Source organism: Salmo salar, chromosome 19 (genome assembly GCF_965601325.2).
Source record: "Salmo salar chromosome 19, fSalSal1, whole genome shotgun sequence".
NCBI lineage: Eukaryota > Metazoa > Chordata > Actinopteri > Salmoniformes > Salmonidae > Salmo > Salmo salar.
The window spans coordinates 58149088-58176540 of NC_138309.1; the positions used below are offsets into that span (position 1 = coordinate 58149088).

The window sequence follows — 27453 nt, forward strand, 5'->3', positions numbered from 1 at the left end:
TGAAATGTATACATAAAAGTATACTTTGGGGGGGAATAGGATGTCCGTTCATTAGGTTTTGTGAAGATACGTCAAGCCTTTATAAATGTAGCTATCCAACTATTTCCACAAACTTGTAGCTATTTGTCAGAATGATACTGAGACAACTGTAACAAAAAGTTGTTTATTCTCCAAAAACAGACAAGCAAGTTCTGTTTATGAAAATGTTAGAATGATAAGATGGACAAATGAGCAAAGTAAAAAGATATGGTTTTCAACAAGTCACCTTAATACACGAATAAAACCGTCACAAAATGAGCACAGATTAACATCGTTTTGCACTAAAAGCTACAAAACATTTACGTTAAAAGACAAAATGGCACTGTTCTCCTGTTTACAACACTATGAATGATAACATCTCCACCAGCCTATACAGTAATGTCATAGCAAAAAGGTCTGTACCTCTTAATCAAGTGTGCCATGTGAAAATTATCTTGTAGTATCCAAATAAACCATCACTGAAGTGAATCTTTAAAAATTAACACTGCATTATATATTTCTTCCAGGGTTGTGTTTCCTCAAGATAACCCATAGCCTGTATTGACTGATCATATCCAGATAAGAGTTTAACCTGATGGGTGATATTAAGCCAAAAAGGGAGTCCAAATGCTATCTTGCTTTTTCAGACCCTCTGCCTAGAACCCATATGCCCTTGCACTACCTCTATAGTCTTCAGAACCAGCTTGACACCAAACGGCTAGTTCTTGTCATCCTCCTTCTCCTCGGTGGGGTAAGAGTGCCACGTAAGCCGCTCCTCGTAGAAGGATATGACCACCTGTGGACACTTCACGTTTGCCTCCTTAGCAGGTACCAGGTCTGCTTCATCAGAGTTTTTCCTACAAGAACAGGCCGTGTGGAAAGAACCACGAGTTGGATGAGTACTTAAGTGGAGGGTTGTGGCTAATTCAGGGATTGTAGTGATGCCATGAAGCATACAGATGCGGTGAAATATATTGGCACCGTTGCATGATTCAGTTTGTTCTAAAATAAGTTGGGGAAAAAAGTTGTGTTTACACGTGCATTTGTTTGATTTACAACCGCACAGGACCAAGACATTCTTTAAATTAAATTTAGATTTCACTTCAAATGTCCTGGACTAAATTATTCAAATGAACTAGGTTGGAGACAATGATTCTTGTTAATTTAGCTTGCATGTGGTAAATTGCAGGTAAATATTTCCATTGCAAAGTGCAAGGGTGACAATATCACATCCGGCCATGATTGGGAGTCCCATAGGGCGGCGCACAATTGGCCCAGCGTCGTCCGGGGTAGGTCGTCATTGTAAATAAGAGTTTGTTCTTAACTGACTTGCCTCGTTAAATAAAGGTTAAATTTAAAAATGTAAAATATATTTGACCGCATCTGTAGGTCAGGATGCAAGGAATGGGGAGATGAACACAATGGATTATTGTTGTTTTCATTGATGCATACCCTGCTGAAAAAAACCAGCATAGACCAGCATATGCTGGTGACCAGCCTTCGTTGGGTTTTGGACACTTTGATGCTGGTGACCAGCAAAACCAGCATCAAAGTGCTTACTTATTTAAGACATCCCACTGGGCACCATCTGGTTGAACTAATGTTGTTTCAATGTAATTTGACAACTTATTGTGATGTGGAATCTACATGGAAAATACATTGGATTTGGGGAGAAAAGAAAAGTCAGGTAAGCTTGTTTTGAGGGTGAAATTTAAACCTCAGGATTACGGCATCACGGTAACCAAATTGACAGAAACCATGTATAAAATATGTTGAATTTGCACAATGTCAAATTTGCTATCAAAGTCATTCCAAAGGGTAGGTTTAACAGAGCAAATGAAATGTGACCATACTTTACCAATCATCAATGATGCCATTTAAGCCTACAGTATATAGCATTTACAAAGTCATCAACAGCAATTGTTTGACTTCAATCACGAATAAATAAAAAAATAGACAATACAATAGACCTAGGGTTTCAAGCTCTAGTTAATTTAAAATGTAATGATATTGAATTGTGTTTGGTTGTCAACGCAACCAAATATCAACATTGAAGAAGGACCTTCTGCTTGGATAGTTTCATCTGCCACTGAATTAGTCTGGCTTTAATTCCAGCTTGTCTAAAAGTTAAAAATTGATATGGAGATGTGAATCCAACATCAACCAAAAATGCAAGTTAAAGAAAAGGACTAAATCAAATCAAACGTTATTTAAAGTGCATTTAAAGTTTGATTTAATCCTATTCTATGACTTAGATTTTTGGTTGAGATGGAGACGTGAATCCAACATGTCAGTTATTAATTTGTAGACAAACTGGAATTAAAACCAGACTAAGTCAGTGGCAGATGAAACTATCCAAGCAGTAGATAAATCTCCTTTAAAAATGTTGATATTTGATTGTGTTGTCAACCAAACAATTCAATATAATTTTTTGCAATACAGTAAATAGCCATGGTCACAATGAGATTACTGTAATTATACAGTGCATTCAGAAAGTATTCAGACCCCTTGACTTTTTCTACATTTTGTTACAGCCTTATTCTAAAATGGATTCAATAAAAAATGTTTAGCACATTTTTTTCAAATAAACAGAAGTACCTTATTTACATAGGTATTCAGACCTTTTGCTATGAGACTCGAAATTGAGCTCAGGTGCATCCTGTTTCCATTGAGCATCCTTGAGATCAAATCAAATCAAAGTTTGTCACATACGCCGAATACAACCTTACAGTGAAATGCTTACTTACAGGCTCTAACCAATAGTGCAAAAAAAAAAAAAAAAAAGGTGTTAGGTGACCAATAGGTAAGTAAAGAAAAAAACAACAGTAAAAAGACAGGCTATATACAGTAGCGAGGCTATATACAGTAGCGAGGCTACATACAGACACCGGTTAGTCAGGCTGATTGAGGTAGTATGTACATGTAGATATGGTTAAAGTGACTATGCATATATGATGAACAGAGAGTTCATCATCAGTAGCGTAAAAGAGGGGTTGGCAGGTGGTGGGTGGCGGGACACAATCCAGATAGCCCGGTTAGCCAATGTGCAGGAGCACTGGTTGGTCGGCCCAATTGAGGTAGTATGTACATGAATGTATAGATAAAGTGACTATGCATATATGATAAACAGAGAGTAGCAGCAGCATAAAAAGAGGGTTGGGGGGGCACACAATGCAAATAGTCCGGGTAGCCATTTAATTACCTGTTCAGGAGTCTTATGGCTTGGGGGTAAAAACTGTTGAGAAGCCTTTTTGTCCTAGACTTGGCACTCCGGTACCGCTTGCCATGCGGTAGTAGAGAGAACAGTCTATGACTGGGGTGGCTGGGGTCTTTGACAATTTTTAGGGCCTTCCTCTGGTATAGAGGTCCTGAATGGCAGGCAGCTTAGCCCCAGTGATGTACTGGGCCGTACGCACTACCCTCTGTAGTGCCTTGCGGTCAGAGGCCGAGCAATTGCCGTACCAGGCAGTGATGCAACCAGTCAGGATGCTCTCGATGTTGCAGCTGTAGAACCTTTTGAGGATCTCAGGACCCATGCCAAATCTTTTTAGTTTCATGAGGGGGAATAGGCTTTGTCGTGCCCTCTTCACGACTGTCTTGGTGTGTTTGGACCATTCTAGTTTGTTGTTGATGTGGACACCGAGGAACTTGAAGCTCTCAACCTGCTCCACTACAGCCTCGTCGATGAGAATGGGGGCGTGCTCGGTCCTCCTTTTCCTGTAGTCCACAATCGTCTCCTTAGTCTTGGCTACGTTGAGGTGATCGTCGTTGTCTGTGATCAGGCCTACCACTGTTGTGATCAGGCCTACCAGATGTTTCTACAATTTGATTGGAGTCCACCTGTGGTAAATTCAATTGATTGGACATGATTTGGAAAGGCACACACCTGTGTGTGTATATATATATATATATATGGTCCCACAGTTGACAGTGCATGTCAGAGCAAAAACAAAGCCATGATGTTGAAGGAATTGTCCGTAGAGCGCTAAGACAGGATTGTGTCAAGGCACAGATCTGGGGTACCAAAAACTTTCTGCAGCATTGAATGTCCCCAAGAACACAGTGGCCTCCATCATTCTCAAATAGAAGACGTTTGGAACCACCAAGACTCTTCTTAGATCTGGCCGCCCGGCCAAACTGAGCAATCGGGGGAGAAGGGTCTTGGTCAGGGAGGTGACCAAGAACCTGATGGTCACTGACAGAGCTCTAGAGTTCAGATGGGAGAACCTTCCAGAAGGACAACCATCTCTGCAGCACTCCACCAATCAGGCATTTATGGTAGAGTGGCCAGACGGAAGCCACTCCTCAGTAAAAGGCACATGACAGCCCACTTGGAGTTTGCCAAAAGTCACCTAAAGATCTCTCAGACCATGAGAAACAAGCTTCATTGGTCTGATGAAACCAAGATTGAACTCTTTGGCCGGAATGCCAAGCGTTACGTCTGAAGGAAACCTGGCACCATCCCTACAGTGAAGCATGGTGGTGGCAGCATCATGCTGTGGGGATGTTTTTCAGTGGCAGGAACTGGGAGACTAGTCAGAATCGAGGGAAAGATGAACAGAGTAAAGTACAGAGAGATCCTTGATGAAGTCCTGAGTGCTCTGGCGCAGGTTCTCAGACTGGGGCAAAGGTTCACCTTCTAACAGGACAACGATCCATAAGCACACAGCCAAGACAATGCAGGAGTGGCTTCGGGACAAGTCTCTGAATGTCCTTGAGTGGCCCAGCCAGAGCCCAGACTTGAACCCGATCGAACTTCTCTGGCGAGACCTGAAAATAGCTGTGTAGCGACGCTCCCCATCCAACCTGCAGAGAATGGGAGAAACTCCCCAAATACAGATGTGCCAAGCTTGTAGTGTCATACCCAAGAAGATTCGAGGCTGTAATCGCTGCCAAAGGTGCTTCAACAAAGTATTGAGTAAAGGGTCTGAATACTTATTTAAATGTGATATTTCCATGTTTTAAATTTCTAAACCTGTTTTTGCTTCGTCATTATGGGATATGGTATGTAGATTGATGAGGGAATCAAAAAAAAATCAACTTTAGAAAAGGCTGTAACGTAACAATATATGGAAAAAGTCAAGGGTCTTTATACATTCCAAATGCACTGTACATTTCTTGTTATGTAATCATATAAAGCGTGAATGTTCAAGATAGCATGCATAGTTAATCGCAGGTCTGTGGAGATCTTCACAATTACTGTAATAATCAGTGGAGAATCTTGAACAGCATTGATCACTTAAATTATGGACTTTTAATGTAATCGCAACTGCTATCCAGGTCATTTGGTTCTGCTGTTAGATGAAGCACGCACAGTGATATCACATTAATCTGTTGTATAAATAAACAATATATCTGACATTGTATTCCAATTTGAACTTGGCTGAGCTTTAAAATTCTAAAAATGGTCCTTGCTATACAGAATCCTTAGAAAGTCCAACGGACGTCACCCCATTGAAGTTGAAATGTAAAATGGTTAAGGTAAGCGTTAAGGGTTTTTAGTTCAGTCAGAAATTACTAAAATCACCGGAATTTGGCTAAAAATGTGTTTCATTTAAGAAATCTGTTCCCAAGTATTCCCACGAGAAAAGAAAAAAGAGAATTGTGTCTCAATGTAATCAAGGTATGAATGATTGGATTTGAAAATAACAATCTCTTTATGGGTTTAGTTGTGGTCAGTTTGCAGTTTACAAATTATTAGGTTCGGCCCTCCTACAAAAATCATCCCGCGGCTTAATCTTGTTGCCTATTCCTGAGCTAGTCACTGCTGGTCAGACCAGTTTGACCAGCATCAGACCAGCAAGGACTAGTTTGAAATGTATGCTGATCTACGCTGTTTGGGAATTGACAGGTAGACAGTATGCACAACGTGAGTTAACATGCTACTGCTCCATGATTAGGTCTAGTAAGCAGTATAAATAAAGGTTCAAATAAATTCAAATGAATAGGGCAATTAAAGGCTATACAAACCATTTCATGAGGAACATGAGTTCTCCAGTGGAGTCAGTGGCACCAATAATCCTTTCTGGATCCAATCCTCGAGCGAAGCCCCTTAGTTTCTCTGGCTAAAACACAGTGAATCACAGTCAATCAATGTGACAGAGCAAAGACAAATGATTGCATCTGTGTACATGCTTCGGTCTTTAGGACTTACGTCATCTTTTCTCTTCTTGGGTCGACTTTCCTCTCCTTCCACACTAGTCTCTGCAGACTTCCTCTTACCCACAGACTCATGAGCCGATTTCTGTTTCTGCAGAAACTGTGCAATCAGGTCCGGACAGTCCAAATTATCCTCTGGTTCCCATGTGTTGTCATCACTGGATAAACATACAGGCAGGTGTTAATTAAGCCCGAAAACGGCATTGGAGGGAAAGTGGTGTTTTGATTGGTCAATACAAGCAATCCACACACTAGGGATATTGTGGAAACTCACTCCGAAAAGCCTTTCCACTTGAGAAGGTACTCCACTCTTCCTTTCACGACTCTTCGATTCAAGACCTTCTCCACCACATATTCTTCTTCCTCCTCCTCTTCCTCCACGGGCACCACATCCTCTGCCTTCTTCTCCTGTGTCTTCTCAGCCGGCGTTGTCATCGTCACCTGAGACTGGGTGGAGGCTGTGGGTGCAGGGGGAATGATGTCTGCAGCTGCAGGGGGAATGATGTCTGCAGGTGCAGAGGGATTGGTGTCTGCAGGTGCAGGGGGATTGATGTCTGCAGGTGCATTGATGTCTGCAGGTGCAGGGGGATTGATGTCTGCAGGTGCAGGGGAAATGTTGTCTGCAGATGCAGGGGAAATGTGGGCTGTGGGTGCAGGAGCAGCAAATCACGGCTCCAGAAAACGGCCACTCTGTTGAGGTGACACTTATACTGAACTTTTGACTAAAGGGGTAATCCGCAGTTGAAACAATAACAAAGCGAATTCCCCGCCTCTGTTTTGGTTAAAAAAAAAGCTAAGGGATGGGCCTGGAGAAATGTAACCACTCTCAAATTCATATACTACAAGGACTGACCACCCAAGATATGAAAAGTATAGTTTTAAGCATGTTGATGCTAGACAGTGTTTAATAACATTTGCAATGTTTACAAACATTGGAGTAAACCAAGCTTATATTTTGGGTTCTGAGGTGGTAAGACAGTTTAAGTTAATGAGGCATTTATAAGTTATTTTCTTTAAGAATCAATGGGTATACAGTAGGATCATGACCTAAATTATTGACACCCTTGATAAAGATGTGCAAAAAAAGACTATAAAATAAATAATACAAAAACTGAGCTATAACGTATGCTCAATTATTTTATACTAATACAATTGCTCAGAGGAGATTTTGTTTAACAAGTAATAAAACAAATCTAAAAAGACATGTCAAAGTTATTTTCAATACTCCGGCATCCTCCCATTGCGAGGATAACGGCACTGAGCCTTTTGAAAATAGAGCTCTTTGGCCAGGCACACACCAGAAAATAACAAAAAAAATGTATTACTTGTTAAATCAATTTCTGAACAATTGTACTAGTATAAAATGTTCCCCTTTTTTGTGCATATAATATAGCTCAGTATTTGTATTATTTATTTGATAGTCTTTTTTGCTCATGTTTACCATTCATTTATAAGTTCAAAAATGTATGTAGCAACTGCAGATTGCCCCTTTAAAGCCTAAAGATGCTGAGCTCTATGGCATCTTGTGAGTGGTAGCATCACCTTTTCAAATTATATACTGTAATTCAGTGAAACACATTAGAGGTAGATGGGAAACTCACAACATCACAGAGTCCCACACATAAATTATAAACGCCTATGTTTACCCACTGCTGCAGAAGAAGATTTGTTAGTAGAAATAGCAGCTTGACTTTTGCAAAAACATCTACTCCCTTACCCCACACAGACAAAACAGAAATGGCTTGTATATTTGTAAAATGTTATAAGACCTTCAGTAAGAGTGGGAGCATCATTAGAAGGTTCTGTAGACTCGCTCATACTCATCAGGTAGACCGTGGGACCAGCAGTTGGTTCCTGGTCAACGTCAAGAGTAGGGGCGATGGGGGTCAGGAATCAACAAGGTAGACAGGATAAAAAAATAGCATTGGAGAGAAAGCGATTCATGAATGTCTACATATCTATACCATTTTTACAGGGCTCTAACATGGGCCATTGACGTAGTTGGGCAAAAAAAATGTGAGAACTTTGGGGAGTGAATGGTTTATTTTTGTAGATACTGAAAATTGATGTGCATCAAGAGTACCAGTGTGCAAATTTCTAATAGCAAATGAGTACAGTGCTGGAGAGAAGCACAAGAATATGGACAGGGTGGCCTCAGGCAGCTACAATTTTTTTGTTGGGCTCAATTGACCACAGATGTTGCGGTAGCTAGCTCGCAGAATTACTGGGCCATCATGCAGGAGATGGGAGAATAAACACATCCTTCAATCTGTGCAACAACTGGAGGGCAAGTAACCACTTACAATACGAGTAGGCCAACCGACCTAAAGATGGCGCTTTTATTCCCTTTACGTTGTTTGTCATTTTACTACATGAGGAAAAACTACGTTCACTAGGGGGTCCAAAACTAGAAGGGATACAGCTTGTATCATTTACATTTTGGGGTATTTTTTTGGGGGGGGGGGATTTTAGCTAACCCTAACCTGCTGCGTAAGTTCTCCTAACCTATTACGAAAAGTCAAATAAATTCAATTTAGTCAAAACCTTTCTAGGGGCTTATTTAGCGACTTAGTCGCTCTATTTAGTGAGTTTTTAGACACATTCGGCGACTTTTATTGGTAAAAGAGTCTAACGACAAATGCAGCTACTTTTCAGATAGCCTTGGGGGAGTTTTGATAGCTTTAGCGAATTTTCCCAAACAACTATGCTGCAAACGAGAGTGGGAGAAGTTGTCTGGAACAGAAATCACAGTAACAGCGCATACACAGGCAGAGAATCACAAGGGGAGCTGTGCGGCGGGAAAGGGGACAAAACGCTACGCTGGGAAAGCAGCTGTGCCGCAGCAAGGCGAATTGGTGCTGTGACGTCGTCGCGGAAACGGTCCTCTCAAGACAAGGAGCCAATACAGATTCTTACTGAAAAATAGTTGATTTATTTTATTTTTTATTTAACTAGGCAAGTCAGTTAAGAACACATTCATATTTACAATGACGGCCTAGGAACAGTGGCAGAACGACACATTGTTACCTTGTCAGCTCGGGGATTCGATATGCAACCTTTCGGTTACTGGCCCAACGCTCTAATCACTAGGCTACCAAGCGCCCAAACTGAAAAACAGTTGGCAACATTGGGTACAATACGAGGTGAACCAAAAATCGTTTAGAAACTCTTACGTGATACGGCATCATGCTTGACCAGAGTGCAAATAATCAGTTTTCCAAAAAATGGTTTAATATCGTTTGAAAACTGAACTAGCGGTCTAGTTACTAGTGCTCCCTGTTATTTACAGAGCCACCGTTCATCCCCGATTCAGGCGAGCTCTCGAGTACTAGTTACACACGCCACTTTCCTCCATATTGGTTTCAATAGAAAACAAAAGCATCGCTAGCATGCACATTCTGAATATGTTAGCTAGCTAGTTAATCTAACAAAAACGCAATGTATATAAAAATGCATTATCTTTCTGTAGTTGGCAAGATACTCGCTGTAGCTAGCTATAATTACATTATTTCCCAGCACAAACGTGCAGGTAGCGAAGACTAGCAAGAATAGAATGCAACTCACCTCAAAACGAGTTATTCGAGAGGGAAAATAGTGTCTGTCTTCAAATGTTTATGATAAGCAAAATAATCTGGGTTATAATTTCTTATAAATGTGTTTAGTTTATTATCAATCAAATATGAGCTTGTGTAAGCTAAATATCGTGTCCGCCCCCTTCGTCTCCGATCTCAAAAATTCTTTGTACACGTGCATCGATTCTACATTGTGTGGATTTCCCAACGTAACCAAAGTTATCTCATGTAGGTGTATCAGATGATTTAGAGATTAGCTAGTCGGTCGATCTGCTCAGTGAGTGTACCAGCGAGGTATCTATCCGCTCCCGCTTGAACATGTTCGATTTTAACACAGCATTTTCTACTAAATGTGTATGATTTCCTCCTGTCCATAATATTTTAGCTAATAAAGTCAAAAGTGTCGGCGCTGTAACATTTATCATGAAGGGAAAATGGCGACTGTTTATTTATTTATTTAAAGACTTTGAGTTTGCCCGGAAACGGAAATTGCGTCTCAATTGATGCCAAGGCATGATTTCAGTAAATTACAATTTCGTCGAAACTGCGCAGAGTTCCGCAGATCTTTGTATTGATTGAAGCTACGACATTTGCTTGCAATTCGACACTTGTAGAATTAGTGTTTAGAAATATCGGTCGGAGCGCTCAACTCTGAATAACTAATGTTAGCTGGCTAATTATTTGTGGCTCTTTCAAAACACATTTTTAAGAAGACGTTTAAAATGTACCCTGACTACATATGAAAGTAACCAACTAGCCTAGCCCAAGTTGTCATTCCAAAACATGATTAATCAGAAATTAGTATAACTAGGGAGTGTGGGTAAACAAACGTTAGTGTCAGTGACTTTTGAATTGTATCAACATTTGTTTTTACAATGTGGCTAGAGCAAATACTTTTTTTTATTTTTATTTTTTTTACACAGGAGTGGTTGATGGTGGAGGAGTTAAACCTGTTGCGTCTCTGTGCTATCAAGACGAGGAGGGAGGTCATCTTGAGGGCAAAGGGCAAGTGAAGGAATTCATCCCCAATCTTCTGTTCCCATGGTTAACAGCAAAGAGAAGCAAAAGACTAACTGCATTTGAGCTGTCCATGCGTACGTTTTTCACAAAGATTATTGCGGCCCCAAACCGATGTACTCATGTGACAGTGCTTTAGTGAGACTTGAGCGGTGAGAGGTGCCACCTGTGGAAGAGAAGCATTGGCAAAGTTTTCCCCTTTGCTGACTCGTTGGTATTGATTCTTGCATTTTGTGGTTTCTTCTTCGTTTGGCAGATGTATCATGTGCAGCGTAGCCTACGGAACGATTATTAAGAATCACGAAAATATGTAAATTAGAGTCCGACCGAAATTAGATTTTTGCTTCCGATTCCAATACATCTTTTACGGAGGCAGCAAAGTCACCGATATATCTGCCGATATATTGTTTTTTCGAGGTGGAACTAAAAACATACTCTTTGTTTTTATTACACAGATTGCACTCCAAGGGATTAACAGATACTCTGAATGATGATTAAGAATCACGAAGAAGATGTAAGTTACCCTCATTCGCTCCCCATTTACTCTGACACTTTTCTCCACTGTATGCTCTGGTAAACAAAACTGTTGGGTGAAAAAAGGATATACAGTAGTGTCGAGCCATCCATGGGAGAATCTCAATGGCATACTCCTCGGGTCCTCGCCTCCTTATCTAAATCCATTGATGAGAAATGTAAAGGTCCCGCCCCTCTGACCTAATCCTCCAATGGGTTTTGAGAAGGAGGCGAGGAGAGGACCCGAGGATGCTCAATTGAGATTGTCCCCATGACATGGAACCATAAACACCATGTTGTATCACTTCCTCCTAGCTGTGCAAGCTGTTGATTCACCAATTTAGCTACACAAACTGCCTGCAGTTCCCTCTATTAGTGAAAGCAGTCTTTTGTTTGTCTCTGCAGGAGTTTGTTGCTGTGCGGGTCCAAGATCCTCGGGTTCAGAATGACGGGTCTTGGAATTCGTACGTAGATTTCAAGATATTCCTACACGTGAGTGTCCATTTACTGTCTAAACTTGACAAAGAAGCAGTTGTCTCTGTGTGCGTAAGTCCTTATTAGAGCTGTAGATCCCAAGTCATCGGAAAGGGCTAGTTTGGCATTTCTTTACTCATTATGTGCATTTGTCATAGATGAGTCAGGACCAGGAAAAACAAATTACTACTCCTATCACCAAATTAACCTACATGTCACTAAAGTGGATGGCCTGTGGGTTGGAATGCTGGAGGTGATGGAAGGATAAATCTTGTACTCTATTCCTAATCATTTTCCTTTTAACAGACCCAGAGACAAAACCTCTGACTTTCAAACGTTTATAAACCAGAAGTGTCATAAGAAAATGCACTAAAATATGAATGTTACAGAAAGTTCTATATATACTTTCCAACCAGCACATGACTCCCACATATCAACTGGTCATTTTCCATAGCTGTCCATTATCCTCTTCACGCACTGCACAAATGTGATTTGCTGCTGGCTGCTTATCATTTCGGGCACTAGAGGCCCAGCTCAAGGCCAAATTATTTTCAATTCACATGCTTATACACATGACGTTTCCCACTATGTCGAAGTTACATTTCTAAATACTAATAAACACTTTGATCAACTAGACAAATTACATTATGAATACATGAATATACTTGATTAACTGAATATGCTTTACAGAACTCCTCAGAGGTAAACATATTTGTTATGAATTCTACAATGATCATGTGCCTTTTGTTAATCTCTGCAGTTTACTTTTCTCTCCCCATGATGTTTGACTCATGGTGATGAATTGCTAAACCAGCATCAAGCTATTTTGATGTAGACTTATTCTCGAAGCCATAACCAAATTTTGCGCTGGCTAGCTGGAGAAACTGGATGCTTAAAAGTAGACTCGGCAACATGATGTCGATGCAGAAAGTAAACTGCAGTGGGTCAATTTCCGCAAAAACTAAGAGCGTTTGAAGCGCGGGTCTCAACTTCTCCGCTGTTTTGGTGCCCTGGCAACCACGCTGTAACAGCATGAAGCGAACCCTTGCACATGCGCAGATACTGTGTGACTGTGAGAGCGAAGTCTTGCATTGGACGGCTTTATTCAAATTGCTTGACAATCTAGTGTTGACTTTGTTCTCTGTAAACACAATGGAATCCTGCAGTTCAAATTCTTAATCTGTACTGTCCTTGTCCCTTCCTGACATTAGCCTATGTGCTTGATTCAGTCATCAGAAGGACATAATGCAGAACATTTTTTATATGTGCCGAATACAACGGGTGAAATGCTTACTTACAAGCTCTCTTACAAGGAAATAGCCAGACTTAAGCCACCCAAGCCATGGACTGTTCTCTCTACGACCACCTGGCAAGCTCTATCCACATACTCACATACACGCTGTTGCTGCTTTTATATAGCTGACATTCTTGTGTTTTATTTTCTTTAACTTTGCGTCATTGAGGAAGGGCTTGTAAAAGAAAATGAAACGCACAAGAATGTCAGCTATATTCAAGGAGTACCAATAGCATATTTAAACCTATTCAGCCTCCTGAGGGAAAAGAGGCGCTGTTGTGCCCGCATCATGACTGTGGGTGAGTGTGGACCATGTTAAGTCCTCAGTGATGTGGACACCCGAGCATCTTAAGTTATTGATCCACTGCATAACAGCAGTGAATCCTCCCCGTTTGCGCTGCAGTGGATGGCATCTGTCTTACCTGACCAATTCTCCTATTTTGTGTTTGTTTTTTTTTACACTGATTTTAACTTTTGTTTTTGACATAATGTCTCCGCCATCATTTTCTACGACCGAAACAGATTCTGGACATCAAAACAGCGATTACTAACCTCGATTTGGATGAACATTTCTACTTGAGTTGGCAGCTCTAGACAATCTGCTTACTCCGAACGAGGCCCTAATCCCTGGACTCAAAATGAGGAAGCGGCGGCCTAAAAGGGGCAGGTGTGTTTGACTCAGCGAAGGTCGTAGCGGGACTACTTGTATGCATCTGTGTACCATCCTTGAAAAGCGGTAACTCTATCCTTTAGCATAGCATGGATGTCACCGTTCGTTAATCCAAGGCTTTTCGTTCAGGTAAGAACGCACTAGGGGTGACAGCGATTTAAATGACATAGGGATGATTAACTTTTAGAAAAATCCCTTATTGAAAAACCTTTTATTTTACAAAATTACACAGAACAAAAATATAAATGCAACAATTTCTAAGATTTTAACGAGTTACAGTTCATATAAAGAAATCAGTAAATTTAAATAAATCCATACCACAACCTCACTGCCACCAAGGGGCACTCTGTTCACAAGCAAACCGCTCGCCCACACAACGCCATACGCGTTGTCTGCAATTTGCCCGGTACAGTTGAAATCGGGATTCATCCAAAAAGAGCACACTTCTCCAGCGTGCCAGTGGCCATTGAAGTTGAGCATTTGCCCGCTGAAGTTGGTCACGACACCAACCTGCAGTCAGGTCACAGGCAACCCCGCACGTGAAGAAGCCAGATGTGGCGGTCCTGGGCTGCCGTGGTTACATGTGGTCTGCGGTTGTGAGGTCGGTTGGACGTAATGCCAAATTAAATTAAATTCTTTAAAATGATGTTGAAGGTGACTTATGGTAGAGAAATCAACATTAAATTCTCTGGCAACAGCTCCGGTCAGCATACTAATTGCATGCTCCTTCAACTTGACATCTGTGGCATTGTTTGTGTGACACAACTTCCCATTTTAGAGTGGCCTTTTATTGTCCCCATCACAAGGTGCACCTGTGTAATGATCATGTTGTTTAATCAGCTTCTTGATATGCTACACCTGTCAGGTGGATGGATTATCTTGTCAATGGAGAAATGCTCACTAACAGGGATGTAATGAAATTTGTGCACAAAATTTGAAACAAATACAGTTTTTGTGCGTATGAAACATTTCGGGAATTTTTTATTTTAACTCATGAAACATGGAACCAACACTTTACATGTCGTGTTTATATTTTTGTTCCGTGTAAAATCCTGGTGCAGTTACCACAAATCTACCACTGACAGGCCGTGATCATCAACATCATAAAGGGAAAATTAAACAAATACCTAATGCAACAATGCTTTTTGTGTTTAGTAGGAGGAGATATGCATCTTTCAAATTATTTGCCTTGGATATAAAGCGCTCCGTACGTCATGGTCATTAACAAATGGAAAAATGGTAGAGCGAGAGACAGGGAAGCAATAGCAGTGAAGTCGTGTATGGCAATAGGCTACTTTGAGAAGTTAAATGAGAAGGTGATGAAATGCAAACTTTGCGAGGTGGACTTGCGCTACAGTGGCAGTACAGGTGGAGTGCTGAAAGGGTTGACCCAACCCATTGCTGGCAGGATGGAGTGAGAAAATCACAGCACTGATTTACAGAAATTATTGAAGTTCAATGGTAGAGGATGTCAGCTTCAATACCCTAATCTAGCATTTCTCTATCCTGGTCCTGGAGAACGAAAGGGGTGCACATGTTTGTTTTTCCCGTAGCACTACACACTTGATTCAACTAGTCAACTCATCACCAAGCAAGCTTGACTTGCTATAAAGTTAGAGAAACAAGTTGAGGAAAAAGTAACTAAAGAAAACATGTTTTATTATCACCTGAAACAATATATTTATCCTGTCTTGAATGAAAGGTTATATTTTGCAATCTCCCAAAATAAATGCATTCATAAAATAACTAATGGGCCATTCGAAATTCTGTTTTGGGCCAGTAGGTTTGAGTAAACATATCTAAATCCATGTAAGAACATGCTAATGTAAAAGATGGCAAGTCGTTATTAGCCTGGTTCTGTATGGAACGCGTGTGCAGTATGGGACACGGGTCAGGTCATTATCGGCACGTAGCGGCGAAGATGGTGTGTGACCAAATCATGTGCTGGTGCCATCAACTGAGAAAGTTGGTGACACCAGTGGAAAAGGTATTGTAAAACCCTCGCTATATAACACATTTTTTGTGACAAAACTATCAGATTTGATAATGTGATGGAAACCTATTTAACCTGTTGAGGACAGACGTTCCACTAGCAGAACCCCGTTCCGCCTGCGGAACCCCTAGCCAACAGCCAATGGCATCGCACGGCGCGAAATACAAAACCAACTAAAATACCACAATTCAATTTTCTCAAACAATCAACTATTTTACACCATTTTAAAGATAAGACTCTCGTTAATCTAACCACGTTGTCCGATTTCAAAAAGGCTTTACAGCGAAAGCAAAACATTAGATTAGGTTAGGAGAGTACATAGACACAAATAATCACACAGCCATTTTCCAAGCAAGCATATATGTCACATAAACCCAAACCACAGCTAAATGCAGCACTAACCTTTGATGATCTTCATCAGATGACACTCCTAGGACATTATGTTATACAATACATGCATGTTTTGTTCAATCAAGTTCATATTTATATCAAAAAACAGCTTTTTACATTAGCATGTGACGTTCAGAACTAGTATTCCCCCCGCATACTTCCGGTGAATTGACTAAATTACTCATGATTAACGTTGACAAAATACATAACAATTATTTTAAGAATTATAGATACAGAACTCCTTTATGCAATCGCTATGTCCGATTTTAAAATAGCTTTTTGGCGAAAGCACATTTTGCAATATTCTGAGTACATAGCTCGGCCATCACAGGCTAGCTAATTTGACACCCACCAAGTTTGGAGCTCACTAAACTCAGAATTACTATTAGAAAAATTGGATTACCTTTGCTGTTCTTCGTCAGAATGCACTCCCAGGACTTCTACTTCAACAACAACATGTTCTTTTGGTTCCAAATAATCCATAGTTATATCCAAATACCTCCATTTTGTTCGTGCGTTCAGGTCACTATACGAAGGGTGACGCACGAGCGCATTTCGTGACAAATAATTTCAAAATATTCCATTACTGTACTTAGAAGCATGTCAAACGCTGTTTAAAATCAATTTTTATGCTATTTTTCTCGTAAAATAGCGAAAATATTCTAACCGGCAATGTTGTATTCATTCGAATCGCATCTCTGCATGTCTGGCAGACATATCAGTGTGGATGATGGATCACCACCTCAAGCTGAACCTCGGCAAGACAGAGCTGCTCTTCCTCCCGGGGAAGGACTGCCCTTTCCATGATCTCGCCATCACGGTGGACAACTCCATTGTGTCCTCCTCCCAGAGTGCTAAGAGCCTCGGCGTGACCCTGGACAACACCCTGTCGTTCTCCGCTAACATCAAGGCGGTGACCCGATCCTGTAGGTTCATGCTATACAACATTCGCAGAGTACGACCCTGCCTTACACAGGAAGCGGCGCAGGTCCTAATCCAGGCACTTGTCATCTCCCGTCTGGATTACTGCAACTCCCTGTTGGCGGGGCTCCCTGCCTGTGCCATTAAACCCCTACAACTCATCCAGAATGCCGCAGCCCGTCTGGTGTTCAACCTTCCGAAGTTCTCTCACGTCACCCCGCTCCTCCGCACACTCCACTGGCTTCCAGTTGAAGCTCGCATCTGCTACAAGACCATGGTGCTTGCCTACGGAGCTGTGAGGGGAACGGCACCTCCGTACCTTCAGGCTCTGATCAGGCCCTACACCCAAACAAGGGCACTGCGTTCATCCACCTCTGGCCTGCTGGCCCCCCTATCTCTGCGGAAGCACAGTTCCCACTCAGCCCAGTCAAAACTGTTCGCTGCTCTGGCACCCCAATGGTGGAACAAGCTCCCTCACGACGCCAGGACAGCAGAGTCAATCACCACCTTCCGTAGACACCTGAAACCCCACCTCTTTAAGGAATACCTGGGATAGGATATAGTAATCCTTCTAACCCCCCCCCCAAAAAAGATATAGATGTACTATTGTAAAGTGGTTGTTCCACTGGATATCTTAAGGTGAATGCACCAATTTGTAAGTCGCTCTGGATAAGAGCGTCTGCTAAATGATGTAAATGTAAAGGCTGAAAGGAAAAAAATGGATAAGTCTCATGACCGCGCATCTTCAGTCTCACTGTCCCCAGGCTGACCACTCACTAACAGAGCTGCTGTACTTTGCCCAGAGACAGACAAATTGTCAGACAGGGCATTTCCTGTATGGAATCTTCTCAGGTTTTGGCCTGCCATATGAGTTCTGTTATACTCACAGACACCATTCAAACAGTTTTAGAAACTTTAGTTTTTTCTATCCAAATCGACTAATTATATGCATATTCTAGTTTCTGGGCAGGAGTAGTAACCAGGTTAAATTGGGTACGTTTTTTTACCGGGCGTGAAAATACTGCCCCCTATCCCAAAGAAGTTAACTAGTTTATTTTTTGTTTATTTAAAAAATATATATCTTATTTTTTTTACCCCTTCTCCCCAGTTTTGTGTTATCCAATTGGTAGTTAGTCTTGTCCCATCGCTGCAACTTCCGTACGGACACGGGAGAGGCGAAGGTCGAGAGCCGTGCGTCCTCCGAAACACAACCCTGCCAAGCCGCACTGCTTCTTGACACAATGCCCACTTAACCCGGAAGCCAGCCGCACCAATGTGTCGGAGGAAACACCGTCCAACTGGCGACCGTGTCAGTGTGCATGCCGCCGGCCCGCCACAGGAGTTGCTAGAGCGCGATGGGACAAGGACATCCCGGCCGGCCAAACCCGGACGCCGCCCCCCCATCGGTCTCCCGGTCGCAGCCGGCTGCGACAGAGCCTGGACTCGAACCAGGATCTCTAGTGGCACAACTAGCACTGCTATGCAGTGTCTTAGACCACTGCGACATTCGGGAGGCCCTAACATGTATTTATTTTTATTCGGTACATGGAATTTTATGTGCACTACGGCATCACACATAGCCTTATACCCGTAACAAGGACATTTGATGGAGACACATCTCTGGTGGGAAAATGGTGGACATTGTTTTTATGCATATTTTATGTGCATTTTAGAATATTTGCATAAATCTGTCGCTAATTGGATGGAAACCTAGCTAATGAGAAACCCTCAGTGGTATCCGTATTTCTAGCCTTTACCTTAGCGTGGATATGTCACCGTTAATCTAAGTCTTTTGGTTTGGGTAAGAACGCAGACTCACTTTGGGGAAGTTGTCGTCTAAGCACTACCTGATAAAAGCAGAATAAGTCCTAGGAGAGATGTTAATATTTTCTAGAGCGGAATGTTATCAATGAGAAGCCATCAGTTCAATGGGTAATTGATTATGGCTCAAGACTAAATGGCTTCTCTGAAGCAGGCTGTGTCTCGTTCTGTGGCAAGACTGGCTGACACTTCAGATTTTGTTAAGTGCAACGTCAAAATAATATACACTGAGTACGCCAAACATTAGGAACACCTTCCTATTAGTGAGTTGCACCCCCCCACCCCCCTTTGCCTTTAGAACAGCCTCAATTCGTTGGGGCATGGACTCTACAAGGTGTCAAGCGTTCCACAGGGATGCTGGCCCATGTTGATGCCAATGCTTCCCACAGTTGTTTCCAGTTGTATGTATGTCATTTGGGTGGTGGACCTTTTCTTGACACATACTGGAAACTGTTGAGTGTGAAAAACCCAGCAGTGTTGCAGTTCTTCACTCAAACCGGTGCTCCTGGCACCTACTACCATAACCCGTTCAAAGGCATTTAAATATTTTGCCTTGCCCTTTCACCGTCTGAATGGCACACATAGAAAATCTGTGTCTCAACGCTTAAAAATCCTTCTTTAACCTGTCTCATCCCCTTTTATCTACACCGATTTGAAGTGGCTTTAACAAGTGACATCAATAAGGGATCATAGCTTTCACCTGGTCAGTCTATGTCATGGAAAGAGCAGTTTAATGTTTTGTATACTCAGTGTAAATGTCAATTTTGTTCTCCAAATAGTTATCAATACTAGGGACAAAGGTGGTTGGGCTAGAGCTGGGACGATAAACCTAAAATTACTGACACAGTACCGAAGCAATTTTGTTTACCATTATTTGGTCAACAGTAGTCTCGCTTAGCCATACCTAAAATTCACGCCTACTTTGAATGTCAGGAGAATTTTGCATTAGCCGAAACGGCTATAATTGTCTGATGGAATTTTTATTGAATGTTACGTTTAAAGAACCCTTCCCCCACATGTCCGTAGAAGGGGTGCTGCGTGTTCGTCAATGTTTTCCGACCGGGTAGGACACATTTTGCAGAGTTGTTGCTTGTGCTAGATTGCAACATTGCAGAAAATGGAAGAAAACCTTGAGGAAAAACATAATTCTGTTTTGCCAGAGGTGTGCTCTATAGACAAAATCAAGTTGAAGGCATTACAACTCCTCTGCTTGAACCAATGACTGTAAGGCTTGAACACTTTCTGCCCAAGCAAGGCAGTTGATTGGTTTGACGTGTTGCGAGGCATCACTGATTTACACCGGGTTTTCTTCCCCTTTTTAGCTACTTTGTGGCATTGACTTCACCAAGCTTTCCAATTAGGGAAGCCTGGTTCTCAATGAGGCTAGGTCAACAGTAATGTGCATTAACCTACTTCCTGCAATGAAAATATCTGGCCTGTCTTGTTATCGCTGCTGGCTCTCACTCCCTCTCCCCCTTTGTGCACGAAGTGAAACGAGAGATGCCTTCTGATAAGCACAAACATATGGAAGTTGAGCAATATTTCAAAATGTAATTGAGGCCAAACACTTTTTAAAAACTTTTACTGTTAAAGATAGAAGTCTCAGCTTTCTGTGAGTATAAAACATATTGTTACTCTCAATATTGAGGAAATACCACCACTTGGCAGAGTATGTAATGGAGATGAACGTTTTTGTAGGATACTACAATTACGGTTAGATCAATTACATGGCTATCCAGCACCAATATCATATTTAGTTAGCAATCTAGCTCATGTGTTTTGAGTTCCCGCTTCCTCAGGTGGGTGAATTATGTAGCATATATCCTAGGCCAATATGCCCCAAAAATATGCAGGCATATTGATCGGTAAAGAGCCCAAAATAAATCAGCTCATTCAATCCTATTTTAACATGTTGCACATCAAAATATCCATCCATGTTCCCTGAACATGTTAGATAAATAGATAAATTCTTTCATGTCTTACTTGGCACTGGAAAAAGTCAGTCTAGAGCCCTGCCGCTAATGGAAAGTAACTGCATTTAAATAAAAGTTGTATTCATCGCTATCGCGCAACATTGAATTGATCAATTTATCACAGTGTGACTTTTTGTCCATATCTCCCATTGGCATTGTCTGTATCCACGGGACATTATGATGCACCCTCTTTTTACTCACAGACCAACAGCAAGGCCTTCACGGCCAAGACGTCATGTGTGCGCCGGCGCTACAGTGAGTTTGTCTGGCTCAAGAAGAGGATGCAGAAGAACACTGGCTTGGTGTAAGTCATAGCAATGTCCCCCCCCCCCCCCCCCAGTCTCCTTTTTTGGAGAAAAAAAATCAATTTGGAACTTTTAATGTGAAGTTGTCCTGTTCTGCGAGCTATGGGTTATTTTCTGTCCCTGTCTGTCCTATAGACCTGTCCCAGACCTTCCCAGCAAGCCCTTCTTCTCCTCTGGTGGTGAGGACTTCCTGGAGAAGAGGAGGAAAGGCCTGCAGTCCTTTCTGGACAAGTCAGTTCCTCTCATAAGTTAATAATTAGCTACGACTTCACCATTTCAATTATAGTGCTTGGTTGTTCCCTCTATTGGTCATTATATTGTCATACCTGAAATGAGCACAAAGGGAACTTTTTTTAACATGACTAATCAAATAAAATGAGACCCCAACATTGAGCATGACATTGGCGTACGTTGTGTTTGTCTTTCTTCAGAGTGTGTAGCATGACAGTGTGTCTGTCAGATAGCCAGCTCCACCTCTTCCTGCAAACCCAACTGCCAGTTGGTCACATCCTGGACTGTGTGCAGGGCCACACCCCCTACACTGTGACAGAGGCCATCCTCACCTACAGCTCATACAATCAGGGCCGGGTTTCAGAAGAGGACTCAGCCCAGGACCCGAGTCTTACTCCAGTTCCTTATGAGTCCATGGAGAGGTAAGACTGGAGTGTCAACAAATCAAATAGCACAACTGTCCACACAGGCACAAATGAGGTGTAGTTTTGAGTTTAAACTCCTGGTGTGCTCCCGAATAGACTTGAGTGTGTTCAATAAACACATTGTTTTAGGCCAGTATTCAATCCGGTCCGCATAACTAATTTCCAATTGAGCCAACATCTGCAGCGTTTACTTTGAATGCGATCTCCGCGACCGCGGTAATATTGCCTTTATGGTGCCTAGCCGATTGGATTGAATCCCGGCAGATGCAATGTTTGGTAACAGAATGACAGCACAAACCGCCATTCTGTTACCAATCTTTGCATATGCACTGTTCTTCAAGTAAAGGGCTTTTTGTGGAATTTGTTAAAAGTAGTCCTTGTGCATAGAGTTGTATGGTTTGTTTAACTTTACAATCGTTGTATTTTTTTATTTACATACATTTTAAAGTGAAAAATCAGTCTCGGGGTCAATTCGTTACCCACACTTGCATTTCAGGTTTTACATGTCAGTATAAAGGTCATGTTGAGTGTTGTTAATTCATGGCCTTCTCGTTCCCCACAGCTATGCTCCTCATCTACCTACCCTGCAATGTGAAGAGCCCCTCACCCCTGTGAACCTCACCTCCAGTGAGCCAGAGGGCCTACGGACTGAGAAGTTCCTAGCTGACCCCCATGACATAGACGCTGTAGAGTTACAGCTCAGTGAGACCCCTTCCTCAGAGGTCACCCAAGAGGACCATGATGTATTCCAGGTAGAGGCCATCCTGGGGACACACAGCCCAGTGGAGACTATCTTTATGTGGGACGGCCATGAAGAATCTACCCCAGAAAGGCTCGACCATGAGGAGGTGATCCACCACCAAGGGGATTGTCAACAGCTGACAGTTGTGGAAGCGCACTGTGAAAAGGACACCGGCTTGGAGGAGGAGTGTGTAACAGAGGTGAAGAATGAGAGGGTCATTGAGGAGACCCATATAGACACGACTACACAGACAATCCCTCCCAAACAGAGTAGCCCAGAGCTAGACATCCATGAGGAAACTTCTCAAGATTGCCTAAAGGTGACAGTTCTAGAGGACCTTAACCCTGCGGAGGAAGCTCAAGAAAGAACCTCAGAAGGGGACAGCGACCGCGACAAAGACACAGTAACAGCCATTGAGCTGGACAGCCAATGACACACGGATGAGATCAACTCCCACATAGAGATCAGCCGAGAGGTGGAAAGTGTTGATGACTCAACCCAAGAGGTAGAAAATTGTGACGTTGCAACCCAAAAGGTAGAAGTCGATGACTCATCTCGAGGTGGAAAGTGTTGATGACTCAACCCAAGAGAAGACTCCCTTGGACATTCAACAAGTAGATAATCAGCTGGACACAACAGAAGAGGTTGAGAGTGACGAGGAAATTAATGGAGAGGACGGGGAGAGTCTTGGGAATGGGGAGACTACAACATCCGATGGGAGTAATAAGGAGAGCGACAACAAGGACACGAGACAAATGGCTACATGGAGTCAGCTCCTGAGAAGGGACATCACAAAACAGACCGCACAGAAACAGACGTCCGCAACAACAGCCCGAAACGAACCAAGATCCCTCACATGAAGAAACAACACCTGAGGTACCCGATGGTGTCAAAGTCGGAGAGGGAATTAGTCTGTTTAACTCAACCGACTGTGTTGCCCCAATGGCATTAATGTGGCAAATAATTTGGCAGTTAATTCACATGCCTTCTGAATGCTGTGGGATCCAGAACTGTGACGCTGTTAAAACGTGATTATGACTTTGGAGTGGGTGAAAGTTACTCAAGACACTTACAACTTATCATGCAATCAACTTTGACTGTGTTTTATTCGTAACTTCTGTGGGGAAAAAGTGTCATCCTGCATGCGTTCCCTTAGGCATTCTGTGTTGCTGTTGTGGGGCGGTTTCTGGGTTCAGCTTGAACAAACGGGGGTGAGTGTCGTTCCACCTAAAAGCACAAGAATTGTACTGAAATTATTTCTGTAGTTAGAAACAGAAGTTTTATTCCTGAAACATTATTTTGTGGAAATATAATTTGATCTCTGAGAAATAAATACAGTACCTAACATCCTATTTGAACCATCATTCTTCCTGACAAATGAGTAAGACGTGATCCAAATCCACCCATGGACCCCCCCACACTACACCAATCCCACCCCAATAACCAGTATACAGTATCAGTTTGCTATGTCTGACATGGAGCTGCGCCTTGTAGTATTGCTTTTTCTTATTATGTAATGTTGCTGTTCCTGCTACTGCCACACCATGTCATCAGTTTGGCTAGTCTCTTGTGTTTATTAAATGGATTGCAACCAAAAGCTTTTGCTCATGATCATCCTCACAATTTAAGCCAGTCCTTCAGTTTGTCCTTCTCTTGGGCTTAATCTGTGTCCAGGAAATGAACCATGTGTGTGGTTTATTCCCTTCAGAAAAGGTCTGGATTAGTTAGGTCATTCCTGTTGAAAAAGCAAACCATCAGGCTACAGCAGTTCTAATGGTTTCAATGTTATGGTCTTCAATGGTAAAAGTCCCAAACACACTGTACAGTGTTTTGCAATGTTGGGGATGTTTGTTCTCATATTCAGCATTTTAACAGTGCATTAGTTTATTTAAGTGGCATAGCAGTTGTTTGAAGTACCCCTTTTATGTTATGTAGATGATTACCAGACTTTTTTTTTCACTTAGGTAGTTCATACAAGGATATACAAGGGCAATATACCAACCTAAAAATGCACCTATTGATGACAATATTTCTGTGGAATATAATATTACTTGGAAATAAAATATTAGTGCCCTCCACTAATATTGGTAAATGAGTAGAACAGGCTGTGAAAAAATGTCTGCCTTTCAAGATATTCACAAAAATCTAAGTAAAATGATTGAGAAAAAAAAAGAAAAGTGAAATAAATTAAATATTTTACTCTGAAACGTGTGACAATTATTGGGACCCCTAGAAATTCTTAGGAGTAAAATCTAACTGAAGTTTAAAACAACTGGAGATGTTAACAATCGGCCTGGAAGAGGACGCATGTCTATATTGACCCCACACACAGTGAGGAGGATGGTTCTAGTGGCTGAAAAATCTCCAAGGATCACAGCTGGAGAATTGCAGATGTTAGTTGGGTCTTGGGGTCAGAAATTCTCCAAAACCACGATCAGACGCCATCTACATAACCTCAAGTTGTTTGGCAGGGTTGCCATAAAAAAAAGCCTTTGCTGTCATCCAACTCGAGCGCCTACAGTTTGCCAAACATTATTGAAACTTTCAATGGGACCGGGTTCTATGGTCAGATGAGTCTAAAATAGAGCTTTTTGGAAACAAAAAAGCTGGGTTTGGCGAAGGAAAGATAGCCATGTAGGAAAGTACCTCATCCCCACTTTAAAGTATGGTGGTGGATCTTTGATGTTGTGGGGCTGTTTTTCTTCCAAAGGCACTGGTCAACTTGTTAGGATACATGGTATCCATCTGAGTGGCGCAGCGGTCTAAGGCACTGCATCTCAGTGCTATTTCTTTATTTAAATAGGTAAGTCAGTTAAGAACAAATTCTTATTTTACAATGATGGACTAACCCGGCCAAACCCTCCCCTAACCCGGATGACGCTGGGCCAATTGTGCGCCACCCTATGGGACTCCCGATCATGGCCGGTTGGGATACAGCCCGGGATCAAACCAGGGTCTGTAGTGACACCTCTAGCATCACTACAGCCTCCCGAGGGCTTACGAGTGGCGCAGCAGTCTAAGGCACTGTATCTCAGTGCAAGAGGCATCACTACAGTCGCTGGTTCGAATCCAGGCTGAATCACATCTAGCCGTGATTGGGAGTCCCATAGGGTGGCGCACAATTGGCACTGGTTTGGCCGTCATTGTAAATAAGAATTTGTTCTTATCTGACTTGCCTAATTAAATAAAGGTTAAATGTCAAAAATATTAAATCAAAACCTGACTGCCTCTGCTAGAAAGCTTAAACTGGGCCGTGGTTGGATCTTCCAGCAGGACAATGATCCAAAGCACACCTCAAAATCAACACAAAAAAGGTTCACTGATCACAGAATCAAGGTTTTGCCATGGGCATCCCAGTCCCCAACCTAAACCCCATAGAAAACCTGTGGGGTGAGCTGAAGAGGAGAGTCCACAAGCGTGGACCTCGGGATCTGAAGGATCTGGAGAGATTCTGACCCCTTGCCATGTGTTCTCCAACCTCATGATGCATTATAGGAGAAGACTCAGAGCAGTTATCTTGTCAAAGGGAGGTTGCACAAAGTATTGAATGAAGGGGTTCCAATAATTGTGGCACACATATATTTGAGAAAAATATTTGTTTTATGATGAATTTATTTTCAATTATTTTACTTTAATTAAAGGTTAGATTTTTGTCAATATTTTGAATGAAAGACCAAGAGGATAAACAATAAAGACATTTTTTTCCACAGCCTGTTTTGCTCATATTTACCAAGGGTGCCAATATTAGTGGAGGGCACTGTAGTTTCTTCCCCCACCTGTACTTTGCATCTAGTCTATTTTAGCGCATGACATTTACAGACATTTATATTACCAGCACCTCGCCTAAATAGGTGTTTCTTTCGCTTCCAGACATTTATATTGCCATAGACTTTCATATGCACAGTCAAACAAGTTCTTATGTACATTTTATTGTGGAATATAAATATCTAATAAAAAACGTTTTCTTATTGCAAATGTTCAGGTATTCCAATTTCAAACTCTTCATTGAAAAAGAATGAATCGCACAAGGGAGCATGCCTGACCCCTTGTGGTCTACATATTTGAAGTCAGCATCAAAATAACAAGCAATGTAGCCTCAGACACAAGGCTGTTGAAGGCACCAGTTAGTAGGCTTCAAAATATGGAATAGACAGCCCCCCCCCCCCCCCCCCAGTTCACCAGAGGTGAGGATTTCCTGTTTTTGTCACAGGGGCATAATGTTTCCTCAATCTCTAGCAATTTCCATTCACACACATGGGCACAAATACATTGGAAACAATTGAACAGAGGAAACCTTTTTGTGACATCAGAATTATCCATAATTTGACGTGTACACCAAACGCCTCAGAAGAACCATGGTAATGTAATTTATGCAGGGAAATGAAGCATATCTTTACAAAAACATACAGCAAAAATGACTAACAGCGTTACACTATATTACGAAATAATAAAAAAGGTCAATCTGTCATCAATCTCGAAGTGTTTTGGGAATCTCGAAGTGTTGATGGGTATTGGGAATGTAGTCAGTCACATCACTCAACTGTGGAAGTAAGGCACAGTACAAAAACAAACTGTCAGAGAGAAACATAGTTCCTGTTGTAATGCAGTATGATACTGTATATTTTATCTGGCATATAGTTAATATCACTACGGAGTCATATTTCCCAATTCAATTATGTCAATGATGCTATAATAAAGCATTACTGAGCATATCAGTGTCCCTTATAATGCTGATAAAATTTCACGCCTTGGGTCTACGCAGTAATTGCAGTTCTACTTTCAGCCACCAGATGTCTTAAATGGCCAGTCCACCGCTGTGAATATACACCTCTCCTGCTATTTCAATGGTTATCTCAATGGGTGTCAGGAGGCCTGGTAAGGTACATTAGCCCATTATATTAGTCTGTAATCGTAACAATATGAGAGTGCTCCACT

At 41.9% G+C, this 27453-nt stretch overlaps 3 protein-coding genes across 16 annotated transcripts in view; 1 reads left to right on the plus strand and 2 right to left on the minus strand.

Moving 5' to 3' along the window:
* Positions 1–147: 147 nt before the first annotated feature.
* Positions 148–10158, minus strand: cbx1b (chromobox homolog 1b (HP1 beta homolog Drosophila)). Of its 2 annotated transcripts, none has more exons than XM_014158513.3 (6): positions 9742–10158; positions 7947–8031; positions 6452–6797; positions 6173–6335; positions 5989–6083; positions 148–875 (listed from the first exon to the last, which is right to left on the minus strand). In XM_014158513.3, the coding sequence occupies exons 2-6, from the start codon at positions 7999–8001 to the stop codon at positions 737–739; spliced, it is 798 nt and encodes a 265-aa protein (XP_014013988.1). In that variant the 5' UTR covers positions 8002–8031; positions 9742–10158; the 3' UTR covers positions 148–736. The 2 variants fall into 2 exon arrangements, with proteins under 2 accessions (XP_014013988.1, NP_001158757.1); NM_001165285.2 differs by having other exon boundaries at positions 194–875; positions 6452–6821; positions 9742–9896.
* On the plus strand, positions 9036–26493 carry snx11 (sorting nexin 11). 13 transcript variants are annotated; one of them, NM_001165304.1, is given in 9 exon segments: positions 9036–9320; positions 10673–10754; positions 11222–11280; positions 11685–11771; positions 21019–21119; positions 21256–21351; positions 21552–21773; positions 22339–24506; positions 26272–26493. In NM_001165304.1, coding segments are annotated over 6 exon segments (1146 nt in total). In that variant the 5' UTR covers positions 9036–9320; positions 10673–10754; positions 11222–11253; the 3' UTR covers positions 22952–24506; positions 26272–26493.
* Positions 26100–27453, minus strand: part of LOC106579312 (src kinase-associated phosphoprotein 1) — a 36356-nt gene continuing 35002 nt past the window's right edge. Inside the window, exon 13 of the mRNA XM_014159125.3 lies at positions 26100–27058. The gene's annotated coding sequence lies outside the window, so the exon portion shown is untranslated. The remainder of the gene's footprint in view (positions 27059–27453) is intronic.